This window comes from Triticum aestivum, chromosome 5A (assembly GCF_018294505.1).
Source record: "Triticum aestivum cultivar Chinese Spring chromosome 5A, IWGSC CS RefSeq v2.1, whole genome shotgun sequence".
Classification (NCBI taxonomy): domain Eukaryota; kingdom Viridiplantae; phylum Streptophyta; class Magnoliopsida; order Poales; family Poaceae; genus Triticum; species Triticum aestivum.
Genome location: NC_057806.1, coordinates 624,274,400 through 624,288,525, shown reverse-complemented (window position 1 = coordinate 624,288,525; position 14,126 = coordinate 624,274,400). Strand labels below are relative to the sequence as shown.

The 14,126-nt window shown below is 39.0% G+C and overlaps 1 protein-coding gene and 1 pseudogene across 1 annotated transcript; both read left to right on the top strand.

Moving 5' to 3' along the window:
- The first annotated feature begins 83 nt into the window (after positions 1-83).
- Positions 84-6,222, top strand: LOC123108048 (inversin-like; annotated as a pseudogene).
- Positions 6,223-7,041: 819 nt separating this feature from the next.
- On the top strand, positions 7,042-12,578 carry LOC123101659 (ankyrin repeat and SOCS box protein 14-like). The gene is made up of 6 exons (XM_044523011.1): positions 7,042-7,087; positions 7,505-7,630; positions 8,713-8,852; positions 9,343-9,447; positions 9,573-9,701; positions 12,269-12,578. The coding sequence occupies exons 1-6, from the start codon at positions 7,042-7,044 to the stop codon at positions 12,353-12,355; spliced, it is 633 nt and encodes a 210-aa protein (XP_044378946.1). The 3' UTR covers positions 12,356-12,578.
- The last annotated feature ends 1,548 nt before the right edge of the window (positions 12,579-14,126 follow it).

The following is a 14,126-nucleotide window of genomic DNA, read 5'->3' as shown; positions in this document are numbered from 1 at the left end:
CAAGTAGGATTCCATTTCGGCCCACGGACTCCTCCCCTCCCCGTCGTCCGGGTCTCCTCGTCTTCTCCACAGCCCACCCCGCAGTCTCGCTCTCAAAATTTCGCGACTCTCTCTCGCGTCTCTCCATCGCCATGGAGATGGAGGCGATGGGGAAGCAGCAGAGGGAGGAGGCGCTCCTCGGGGCCGCCGCCGCCGGCAACCTCCGCCTCCTCAAGAGTAACCCCGCCTCCTCCTCCTCCTTCTCCTCCTCCTCCTCATGCTCTTTCTCAGGGTTTGATGATGGTAGTAGCTTGACGGGTTAGTGCCTTGACTTGGCTCCCAATTCTCGCGTCGCACAGAGATGGCGAGGTGGATGGGCTCCGGTGGGCAAGGCGAGGCCGCCGTCCTGGCGGCGGTGGAGGACGGCCAAGGGGACCGCGCGCTGCACCTGGCGGCCGCGGCGGGGCGGCTCGAGGTCTGCAGGTACCTCGTCCAGGACCTCCGCCTCGATGTCAATCAGCTCAACTTCATAGGTGGCGTTCCCTTCCCTGCTCCCGTTCGCGTCACTTGGCAGCTCTGTCAACTTCTATTTATGTATTTATTTATGCTGATTCTGCTTACTACCACGCTGTATGGTGGAATTCGCATTTCAGGCTTCAGATTTGGTGTTACATGTTGTATGATGTATGCATTTGTAAATTGTCAACTTCTAGTTGTGTATTAGTATGCTGATTCTGCTTACTAGTTAGTTACTACTTACTACCATGTGAAATCCTTATTTTAGGCTTCAAATTTGGTGTTACATGTTGTATGGTGTATATTTGCATTTGTAAATTGTGATTAAGTGACAAGTGGATCGATTTCAAATATCCCCATGTCCAATATATGCACACAGACATACCGCGAACATCGCCGGTTTTCTTTAGATATGTTGTACGGGCAAACCGCTACTTGTGGACTGTATATGAAGTGTCTCCTCTGTCTGTCGTTGTGCAATTTTGTCAACAGTAAACATGTGTCAGATGGATAGGCATTTGATACTGCACTAGCTAAGTTCTCTTTTCACGTTTGGCTCTCTTGTGTACAACTTTTTATATTGAGGGCAGGATTGGCGTGAATTTGTTGAGCTCCTCATGTTTAATTTTTCGACTGTTGCAGGTGACACGCCACTGTACCTTTCTGCCTCATATGGGAGAGCTGATGCTGCAAGATATCTTCTTGATCATGGTGCTGATCCAGGCAAAGTACACTCACCTCTCCATGGCGCTGCAAAGGAAGGTCTCTCTCTTTCCCAACAAGTATGCTTATTTATCATGTGTCAGTGCATACATAGTCAATTTGATTTTTTGCCTTAGAAAGCCACATCGCTGGATATAAGCAGCATTAGACTCCGACCAACATGGCCCCGCAGCTGTGGGTTAGCAGGCATAGGGATCCTAACCGGTGGTAGGAGGCACCGCATCAGCCTTAGAGATAACTGGATAAAGCGTTTTCGTAATGGTTTTGCTAATTCTCAGTCAGTGAAAATTAGTCTCAGGATTCTTTTCTTTTTGTTTTATATGGCTGGTTATAAAATAAACTTTCAATTTTCCATTGTTATATGAAGTAAGCATTTCTGGGTCGACTGATCCAAATTGGATAATTTGTTAACATTTGTCTGGTAGCCTCTCTCTGTTTGGTTTTGCCCCATATTGTTGTGAGAGAAGTAAGCATTTCTGGGCGACTGATCCAAATTGGATCCATTCCTTCAAACTAGTTATTGGTTTTCGTTTGATAAGATTAGTCTTAATTTTGTTAACATTTGTTTGGTAGGTTCTCTCTCTTTGAATAAAGTAAGTAAGAAACACACATCACAGCGTACAGAGCTACAGCCTTCACACTCTTGTGATCGTTATAGTTGACTACTATGACACCTCTCTTGGCTTGTGTGATGCTTGATGTTTATATTTTAGCATATACTTGCCTTTTTTATGTGATTTCCATCGAACAAAGCTCCCATATACTTGCCATATTTTTATTTGGATGATGGCCGAAGAAACATTAACGAGTGTGTGGAGAGAATAACTTTGAGGTTGGATATCTAATGTTATCTAAGGTTTTGTTTATAATCTTATAAGCTCAAAATTGACGACTTCTTCCACTTCCAAGGATAGACAAGGAAAATTTGAATAGTCCCAAACCGTCCACTTTTGAAAACCTGGTCCTTGATGAGATAAGTGGTAACCAAAATGGTTACTGGGCAGTTCATGATCACAAAACTGAAAAGTGGCCCAGAGTTAATTTTTAGTGCAAAATGAAAACTGAAAGCTCGTATCCGATGTTGAGAAATATTCTTGTCTCATTCATTCTTTTTTGAAACCTCGTTTTCCAGGACATTGTGAAATAGTACAACTACTGCTTTCAAGAGGAATCAATGTGGATTTAGATTCTGCACAAGGGACACCATTGCATGCAGCTGCTATTTCTAAACACCATGACATAATTAAGATATTGTTGGAGCACCATGCCAATGTAAGACACCAGTTTCTTTGTTCTCTTCTTTGCGGTGAAAAAGAGAACTCTGGAATGGAATATTTTGTGGCCAGTGGTACTCGTGCTTCATCTGTGTATATTCTATTTGGGAATGCACTGGAATGGAAGATCTTGTTGCCTTTGATCTTGTGCTCCATCTGAACAAAAGATCTGCACTGTACTCCGTCTGTAAACTAATATAGGACCGTTTTAGTGATCTAAACGGTCCTATATTAGTTTAAGAGGGAGTATTTGAAACAACAAAAATTCATCATGGACAGTATTTAATTATCATAAAGTAAAACGTGCTCATGTTATGTCTAATTTCTATGTAATATATTTCTTTCACTTTACTTCTCTATTGATGTATCTCAAAATTAATTTCTCTACTGGTCGCTCTTTTCTTTCCTACTAGTGTAAGTGATTGATTCTTCTACTTTTCGTAGCCTAACAAGGTTTACGGTCTTGGTTATACCCCATTGAGTTGGGCCATCCGTGCCATCAGGCCCATGCCTAGAGAGCCGTTGGAATGGGTCAAGCTACTTGTTAAGGTCAGTACTCTTTCTTCGTATGGAGCTTTGTTAAAGTTTTGTAGGCACAACTTCATTTTCTTTGTGTATATAACATATAAAGCATTAACCCAAACAAATGATCAAATAGTTGTTCATTTGCAAAGGCTGGTGCTGATATGAATTTTATTGACTTCGATGGTGGTAGTTACGTGATGTTGGCAGTGAAGTTTGACTCACCTGGCATCATGAAGTTCTTACTAGATGCTGGTGCTAACCCCAATATTCCCGATGAAGTGAGCTTTACTTGTTTTCCTGTTTTGCTGTTTTCACTTGTCATCATCTACTTTTCATGCATATGCTGTAAGTTATCTGACATTATCGTTCCATTTTTTCTCTACGAGGTTATGTTAGGCTGTAGACTCTTGACACTTGACAGATTAGGATAATCATCTTACCCACACATCGTCTGACACCAGGAATAGGCTTGCATGAGGAGAAAACACTACTTCCTTGAGCTACAAAAAGATGGCATACACATTTTCGAGATTTAACTTTGATCATCAATTAGAGAAATAATACACAAGTCATGTAACTTAAAGATTATACCATAGGAAAATTCTTTATATAGTACGAATTTAATGGTATAATTTTTGTGACATATAACCCACATTTTATTGGTTAAGGTCAAGGCTTAAGACATTTGTGACGACTATATATGCAGTATGCAATGCAGCAAGCAGAAGAGAAGATGCTGCTTCTGTGCATAACCGAAATCCATTTTTCAGTTGCACAGAAGAAAAATACACGATTCAAACCTATGTGGGATTATAAAATGGAATGGTTAGGTTGTATTTATACATCTGACATTCACCCCGGTCAATTCTTGATGACACATGGTCAGGGGAATTCAGTAACCTTATTTCACTTCTTATTCTGTGAGGGTACCTTCTTGCGCCTTGGATTAAGTATTATAGGTACTGTAAGTACTAAATACATAAGTAAAAGGATGTAAAAATAGAGAACTTATGGTAGATCAAAGTTGCCAGTTATTATACAATAGGCGAACTTATGCCAACATTCCTCAATCTCTTCAATCATCTCACATTCTCACTTACTCATGCTTGATATCTCACCTCCATGTAAAGAGGACCTCCAAAACGCCATCTGAATAATTTCACTGTCAGATCAGCATAATAGATTATGTTATTTCCCCACTTGAGCTTTTGGTCACAATCAGAAGTCAGAACCTAATAACTACCTCAATAGATCTACAGATGCTCCATGTCCTGCTTCACGTCCTAACAGAACAGAAATATAAAGGCTCCGCTCAAAACAAAATACCTATTATAAAGGATGCAAGTATGAAGAAAATATATGCATCACTGTTTACTTTCCTTGTATCATTAGAATTGATGGTATAAAGTTTCTTGTGCCCAGGTCATATATATATATATATATATATATATATATATATATATATATATATATATATATATATATATATATCCTGAATTAGGGTGTACGAGCTATAAGATGTACTCCCTCCGTCCCAAAATAAGTGTCTTTGATTTAGTAAAATTTTCTAAAATTTTACTAAATCAAAGACACTTATTTTGGGACGGTGGGAGTAGTTATGTACGGTCATTTTTTCGCACATGCTTTTACAAATATTACAAAAATAAAAAAAACATGCGAAGAACATTAGTACTGGTGCTTTACTTCTAGTTATTTATGATAAAAGTATAGCCTTTTAAATAAAGGACATTTTCATTCAACCGATATATCGAGGTGATACAACTGCACTGAGCAAATGGCCGGCCTCTGCATAGCATGATGCACACAGTCAACACGTACAACACAAAAAGGACAGACCCAATGTTAGAAGCTCCAACACTAGGTGGGGTCTAGAGAGGGATTATACGAGGCAAGCCTTACCCCCGCACATTGCAATGCAGAGAGGCCGCGTTGAACCTTGGACCTCTTGGCACAAGTGGGAGTACTTCACCACTGCACCAGGCCTGTCCTTCCAACATGTCCAACACAACTAAAAAGAAAAAAGAAAAAAATGCGGATATAGGATAAAAATATAGCTATACCGGTGAATGTAAATAAATCAATATAAATCGCAACCTGGAATCATGGAAGAATTCGGCACTAAAATCCATCACTACCTAGAGGTTTCTGCTGGCACGTCCCAGTGCCTCGATAATTTAGTGTGGGGTAATGCATCAGACGCTTAGAAGAGGATCAGATCATGTGTCCTACCAAGGACCCCTTCGCCTGAACTTTGACTCTGCGGCCAGGGGGCAATGGAGGCCGGCACCAGTGCAGGAGGGATTACAGGTGGACTCCACATAACCTCGCTCTGACAAGGGCGGCGGTGGTGTAGAGAGGGAGGGAGGGAGACAAAGAGCTGTGTGTTTATAGTAGCAGAGATGATGTCGAAACATTGTAAAATTTGAATCTTCTGTGTTGTAAATTGCAGAGTATGTCATGTATATGTTTCTTGTCTACTGAATTAGGAATTGAAAAAAAAATCTCCAGTTTCTTCATAGCCTGGTCAAAGAAACATAAAATGTTACTTCTGCAAAGATTTCTTTGCCCCTTCCATGTATATTTTGGTGTTTGTATCATCTTCATCCTATTCTGTTTTGAAAAGTCTATGCAATACAACATATTAGTTGAAGCTCTCGGTTATTAGTGTTAGTGTACTTGACGTAACCCTTGTCTTACAAATTTTGTTCGGAAGGATGAACGAGACTGTTCTATCATTTGTCCTTCATAGTGATTCTCTTGAAGTCCAACCAGCCATTTCATTGAGATCTTAGGCTGTGATTCCTAAATATTAATTTGGAAATCTTTCAATTACATTTTGTATTTATATTTGTTATTTATTATTTACTCTTGCAGTGTGGTAGGACACCAATTGAAGTTGCTGCCTCTAAAGGCAGTAGGGACATGGTTGAAATGCTATTCCCTTTAACTTCTCCTATTTGAACGCTGCCGGACTGGAGTATTGATGGAATCATTTCTCATGTGAAACACTTTGGTTTGAAGCCGAGGGTGTGTGTTTCATTCTGTGCTCACTTGCAGTTCCATATGTTATTTATCATCACCCTGTAGTTATGTTCTTTGGCAGTTCTGTCCATTAGAGTACAAATAGTTTTAATTCACGATTGTTGTAAATTCCATTGTGCAAACAAAAAATTCCATGCAAAATTTTTACTTTTCGTGCATTGCATCACTATTAGCAAACTTCTAGTCTTTGGGTATGACCTTATGGTGAACTATTAATGTGCTAGACTTAATAAAGTTATCTTGGATGATATTGTGCCAGCCCTGCAACTACGGACAATATGGGTCTAATCATGCGGTGGTAATAAATCCGTGTATGTTTTATGGGGTGCGTTTAGAAAAGATAATATTGGATTGTTTATTAGTAGTAGAGATGCACTTTATTGTAGCCCGTAGCAACGCACGGGCGGTCTACTAGTTACTTATAATGAACTACTCCCTCCCTCCGTTTTCTAAACATACGACGAACTTTTATAGATTCCAACAGAGACTACATATGAATGTATAAATATGTATTAAAATATAGATTCGTTCATTTTACTGTATATGTAGCCTATGTTGGAATCTCTAAAAAATCTTATATTTAGTAACGAACGGACCCTTGATGTCAAAAAAATAAACAAAGTAGTACATACCCTCCTTGATATAGACACACATACACTTGTATATATCTTTCCAAAGCAAGAAACAAAGGGTGTTTAAACCCATAATTTCTAACTCATTTATGTCTACTAATCATCACACTTGGTAACTTAATATTAGAATTATTTCTGTAATAACAAGGGACACATAAATGTTGAAGGGCCCTCTTAGCTAGCGATCATTCGCCTAGGGGTTAGCATCTACGACCATTTTTATGACAGTTTTAATTTTAGGGACATGGTGATTTCTTCATACTAGCATGTCATTATTGTGTTGTGGAGGCAATATTTTTTTAAAACTACCATCGTTTGATTTCGATCAAATGGCAGCGAGGAGATTTGCCGGGAGTTTCTTCCTGGTGAAAGTTCGTCAGTTAGCATTATCTATATATAAGATATTGTACTATTTATGGTATATTATGAACAAAATAATCCTAAAAATTAGCAATGACCCGACAGGTTGTATTGGCTGGCTTCGGTGCTGGCCTTAGCATGACGACTTTTCGACTGTCTAATACAATAAGGTTTACCCAGCTTCGATAAGGAAGGGGTGATGACAACGACGTGTCTTCGGCTCACTTGTGGACTGTATATGAAGTGTCTCCTCTGTCTGTCGTTGTGCAATTTTGTCAACAGTAAATATGTGTCAGATGGAAAGGCATTTGATACTGCACTAGCTAAGTTCTCTTTTCACGTTTGGCTCTCTTGTGCACAACTTTTTGTATTGAGGGCAGGATTGGCGTGAATTTGTTGAACTCCTCATGTTTAATTTTTCGACTGTTGCAGGTGACACGCCACTGTACCTTTCTGCCTCATATGGGAGAGCTGATGCTGCAAGATATCTTCTTGATCATGGTGTTGATCCACTAGCTGGCAAAGTACACTCACCTCTCCATGGCGCTGCAAAGGAAGGTCTCTCTCTTTCCCAACAAGTATGCTTATTTATCACGTGTCAGTGCATACATAGTCAATTTGATTTTTTGCCTTAGAAAGCCACATCGCTGGATATAAGCAGCACTAGACTCCGACCAACATGGCCCCGCAGCTGTGGGTTAGCAGGCATAGGGATCCTAACCGGTGGTAGGAGGCACAGCATCAGCCTTAGAGATAACTGGATAAAGCGTTTTCGTAATGGTTTTGCTAATTCTCAGTCAGTGAAAATTAGTCTCAGGATTCTTTTTTTTGTTTTATATGGCTGGTTATAAAATAAACTTTCAATTTTCCATTGTTATATGAAGTAAGCATTTCTGGGTCGACTGATCCAAATTGGATTAATTTGTTAACATTTGTCTGGTAGCCTCTCTCTGTTTGGTTTTGCCCCATGTTGTTGTGAGAGAAGTAAGCATTTCTGGGCGACTGATCCAAATTGGACCCATTCCTTCAAACTAGTTATTATAAGATTAGTCTTAATTTTGTTAACATTTGTTTGGTAGGTTCTCTCTCTTTGAATAAAGTAAGTAAGAAACACACATCACAGCGTACAGAGCTACAGCCTTCACACTCTTGTGATCGTTATAGTTGACTACTATGACACCTCTCTTGGCTTGTGTGATGCTTGATGTTTATATTTTAGCATATACTTGCCTTTTTTTATGTGATTTCCATCGAACAAAGCTCCCATATACTTGCCATATTTTTTATTTGGATGATGGCCGAAGAAACATTAACGAGTGTGTGGAGAGAATAACTTTGAGGTTGGATATCTAATGTTATCTAAGGTTTTGATTATAATCTTATAAGCTCAAAATTGACGACTTCTTCTACTTCCAAGGATAGACAAGGAAAATTTGAATAGTCCCAATCCGTCCACTTTTGAAAACATGGTCCTTGATGAGATAAGTGGTAACCAAAATGGTTACTGGGCAGTTCATGATCACAAAACTGAAAAGTGGCCCAGAGTTAATTTTTAGTGCAAAATGAAAACTGAAAGCTCGTATCCGATGTTGAGAAATATTCTTGTCTCATTCATTCTTTTTTGAAACCTCGTTTTCCAGGACATTGTGAAATAGTACAACTACTGCTTTCAAAAGGAATCAATGTGGATTTAGATTCTGCACAAGGGACACCATTGCATGCAGCTGCTATTTCTAAACACCATGACATAATTAAGATCTTGTTGGAGCACCATGTCGATGTAAGACACCAGTTTCTTTGTTCTCTTCTTTGCGGTGAAAAAGAGAACTCTGGAATGGAATATCTTGTGGCCAGTGGTACTCGTGCTTCATCTGTGTATATTCTATTTGGGAATGCACTGGAATGGAAGATCTTGTTGCCTTTGATCTTGTGCTCCATCGGAACAAAAGATCAGCACTGTACTCCCTCTGTAAACTAATATAGGACCGTTTTAGTGATCTAAATGGTCCTATATTAGTTTAAGAGGGAGTATTTGAAACAACAAAAATTCATCATGGACAGTATTTAATTATCATAAAGTAAAACATGCTCATGTTATGTCTAATTTCTATGTAATATATTTCTTTCTGTTCCCTTCAGAAATACCAATATATTTAACACACCATTAGTATACTTTACTTCTCTATTGATGTATCTCAAAATTAATTTCTCTACTGGTCGCTCTTTTCTTTCCTACTAGTGTAAGTGATTGATTCTTCCATTTTTCGTAGCCTAACAAGGTTTACGGTCTTGGTTATACCCCATTGAGTTGGGCCATCCGTGCCATCAGGCCCATGCCTAGAGAGCCGTTGGAATGTGTCAAGCTACTTGTTAAGGTCAGTACTCTTTCTTCGTATGGAGCTTTGTTAAAGTTTTGTAGGCACAACTTCATTTTCTTTGTGTATATAACATATAAAGCATTAACCCAAACAAATGATCAAATAGTTGTTCATTTGCACAGGCTGGTGCTGATATGAATTTTATTGACTTAGATGGTGGTAGTTACGTGATGTTGGCAGTGAAGTTTGACTCACCTGGCATCATGAAGTTCTTACTAGATGCTGGTGCTAACCCCAATATTCCCGATGAAGTGAGCTTTACTTGTTTTCCTGTTTTGCTGTTTTCACTTGTCATCATCTACTTTTCATGCATATGCTGTAAGTTAGCTGACATTATCGTTCCATTTTTTCTCTACGAGGTTATGTTAGGCTGTAGACTCTTGACACTTGACAGATTAGGATAATCATCTTACCCACACATCGTCTGACACCAGGAATAGGCTTGCATGAGGAGAAAACACTACTTCCTTGAGCTACAAAAAGATGGCATACACATTTTTGAGATTTAACTTTGATCATCAATTAGAGAAATAATACACAAGTCATGTAACTTAAAGATTATACCATAGGAAAATTCTTTATATAGTACGAATTTAATGGAATAATTTTTGTGACATATAACCCACATTTTATTGGTTAAGGTCAAGGCTTAAGACATTTGTGACGACTATATATGCAGTATGCAATGCAGCAAGCAGAAGAGAAGATGCTGCTTCTGTGCATAACCGAAATCCATTTTTCAGTTGCACAGAAGAAAAATACACGATTCAAACCTATGTGGGATTATAAAATGGAATGGTTAGGTTGTATTTATACATCTGACATTCACCCCGGTCAATTCTTGATGACACATGGTCAGGGGAATTCAGTAACCTTATTTCACTTCTTATTCTGTGAGGGCCTTCTTGCGCCTTGGATTAAGCATTATAGGTACTGTAAGTACTAAATACATAAGTAAAAGGATGTAAAAATAGAGAACTTATGGTAGATCAAAGTTGCCAGTTATTATACCATAGGCGAACTTATGCCAATATTCCTCAATCTCTTCAATCATCTCACATTCTCACTTACTCATGCTTGATATCTCACCTCCATGTAAAGAGGACCTCCAAAACGCCATCTGAATAATTTCACTCTCAGATCAGCATAATAGATTATGTTATTTCCCTACTTGAGCTTTTGGTCACAATCAGAAGTCAGAACCTAATAACTACCTCAATAGATCTACAGATGCTCCATGTCCTGCTCAACGTCCTAACAGAAGAGAAATATAAAGGCCTTTGCTCAAAACAAAATACCTATTATAAAGGATGCAAGTATGAAGAAAATATATGCATCACTGTTTACTTTCCCTGTATCATTAGAATTGATGGTATAAAGTTTCTTGTGCCCAGGTCATATATATATATATATATATCCTGAATTAGGGTGTACAAGCTATAAGATGTACTCCCTCCGTCCAAAAATAAGTGTCTTTGATTTAGTAAAATTTTCTAAAATTTTACTAAATCAAAGACACTTATTTTGGGATGGTGGGAGTAGTTATGTATGATCATTTTTTCGCACATGCTTTTACAAAGATTACAAAAATAAAAAAACATGCGAAGAACATCAGTACTGGTGCTTTACTTCTAGTTATTTATGATAAAAGTATAGCCTTTCAAATAAAGGACATTTTCATTCAACCGATATATTGAGGTGATACAACTGCACTGAGCAAATGGCCGGCCTCTGCATAGCATGATGCACACAGTCAACACGTCCAACACAAAAAGGACAGACCCAATGTTAGAAGCTCCAACACTAGGTGGGGTCTAGAGAGGGATTATACGAGGCAAGCCTTACCCCCGCACATTGCAATGCAGAGAGGCCGCGTCGAACCTTGGACCTCTTGGCACAAGTGGGAGTACTTCACCACTGCACCAGGCCTGTCCTTCCAACATGTCCAACACAACTAAAAAGAAAAAAGAAAAAAATGCGGATATAGGATAAAAATATAGCTATACCGGTGAATGTAAATAAATCAATATAAATCGCAACCTGAAATCATGGAAGAATTCGGCACTAAAATCCATCACTACCTAGAGGTTTCTGCTGGCACGTCCCAGTGCCTCGATAATTTAGTGTGGGATAATGCATCGGACGCTTAGAAGAGGATCAGATCATGTGCCCTACCAAGGACCCCTTCGCCTGAACTTTGACTCTGCGGCCAGGGGGCAATGGAGGCCGGCACCAGTGCAGGAGGGATTACAGGTGGACTCCACATAACCTCGCTCCGACAAGGGCAGCGGTGGTGTAGAGAGGGAGGGAGAGAGACAAAGAGCTGTGTGTTTATAGTAGCAGAGATGATGTCAAAACATTGTAAAATTTGAATCTTCTGTGCTGTAAATTGCAGAGTATGTCATGTATATGTTTCTTGTCTACTGAATTAGGAATTGAAAAAAATCTCCAGTTTCTTCATAGCCTGGTCAAAGAAACATAAAATGTTACTTCTGCAAAGATTTCTTTGCCCTTTCCATGTATATTTTGGTGTTTGTATCATCTTCATCCTATTCTATTTTGAAAAGTCTATGCAATACAACATATTAGTTGAAGCTCTCGGTTATTAGTGTTAGTGTACTTGACGTAACCCTTGTCTTACAAATTTTGTTCGGAAGGATGAACGAGACTGTTCTATCATTTGTCCTTCATAGTGATTCTCTTGAAGTCCAACCAGCCATTTCATTGAGATCTTAGGCTGTGATTCCTAAATATTAATTTGGAAATCTTTCAATTACATTTTGTATTTATATTTGTTATTTATTATTTACTCTTGCAGTGTGGTAGGACACCAATTGAAGTTGCTGCCTCTAAAGGCAGTAGGGACATGGTTGAAATGCTATTCCCTTTAACTTCTCCTATTTGAACGCTGCCGGACTGGAGTATTGATGGAATCATTTCTCATGTGAAACACTTTGGTTTGAAGCCGAGGGTGTGTGTTTCATTCTGTGCTCACTTGCAGTTCCATATGTTATTTATCATCACCCTGTAGTTATGTTCTTTGGCAGTTCTGTCCATTAGAGTACAAATAGTTTTAATTCACGATTGTTGTAAATTCCATTGTGCAAACAAAAAATTCCATGCAAAATTTTTACTTTTCGTGCATTGCATCACTATTAGCAAACTTCTAGTCTTTGGGTATGACCTTATGGTGAACTATTAATGTGCTAGACTTAATAAAGTTATCTTGGATGATATTGTGCCAGCCCTGCAACTACGGACAATATAGGTCTAATCATGCGGTGGTAATAAATCCGTGTATGTTTTATGGGGTGCGTTTAGAAAAGATAATATTGGATTGTTTATTAGTAGTAGAGATGCACTTTATTGTAGCCCGTAGCAACGCACGGGCAGTCTACTAGTTACTTATAATGAACTACTCCCTCCCTCCGTTTTCTAAACATACGAACTTTTATAGATTCCAACAGAGACTACATACGGATGTATAAATATGTTTTAAAATATAGATTCGTTCATTTTACTGTATATGTAGCCTGTGTTGGAATCTCTAAAAAATCTTATATTTAGTAACGAACGGACCCTTGATGTCAAAAAAATAAACAAAGTAGTACATACCCTCCTTGATATAGACACACATACACTTGTATATATCTTTCCAAAGGAAGAAACAAAGGGTGTTTAAACCCATAATTTCTAACTCATTTATGTCTACTAATCATCACACTTGGTAACTTAATATTAGAATTATTTCTGTAATAACAAGGGACACATAAATGTTGAAGGGCCCTCTTAGCTAGCGATCATTCGCCTGGGGGTTAGCATCTACGAACATTTTTCATGACAGTTTTAATTTTAGGGACATGGCGATTTCTTCATACTAGCATGTCATTATTGTGTTGTGAAGGCAATATTTTTTTAAAACTACCATCGTTTGATTTCGATCAAACGGCAGCGAGGAGATTTGCCGGGAGTTTCTTCCTGGTGAAAGTTCGTCAGTTAGCATTATCTATATATAAGATATTGTACTATTTATAGTATATTATGAACGAAATAATCCTAAAAATTAGCAATGACCCGACAGGTTGTATTGGCTGGCTTCGGCGCTGGCCTTAGTATGACGACTTTTCGACTGTCTAATACAATAAGGTTTACCCAGTTTCGATAAGAAAGGGGTGATGACAACGACGTGTCTTTGGCTCACTTCAGTAGTAGTAGCGTGGTGCCGTGGTACCATGTGCCACCGCATAGCACGCCTTTTGTAGCAGCTAGCTAGCAGATAATCAACTCAAATTACAGGTGCAAGGTACAGGGCGCACTGTCAAGAATAGAATCCGTGTGATTTGTTCATCCTTGCAAGAACAGCAACAGTCAAACAAGATGAACATGCCAAGTAGGGATCAACCGCATTGGTACTCGATACGTTGGCAACCATTGCCATGAACAGAACCAATCACCAATGATCACTGCTAGTTCACTACCAAATCACCAATGTCAGCCATGGTAGATATATAATACTCCCTCCGTCCCATAATATACGGAGGGAATATATATTAGATAAAATAACCAGCGCTGACCAGCGAATCGTCAACCCCAGGAACGGGGGCTCCTCATTCCTGCGGCGGCACGTCAGCCGACACTGGCAGGTACCTGCCGCCCGCATCCATGGCCGCCTCCAC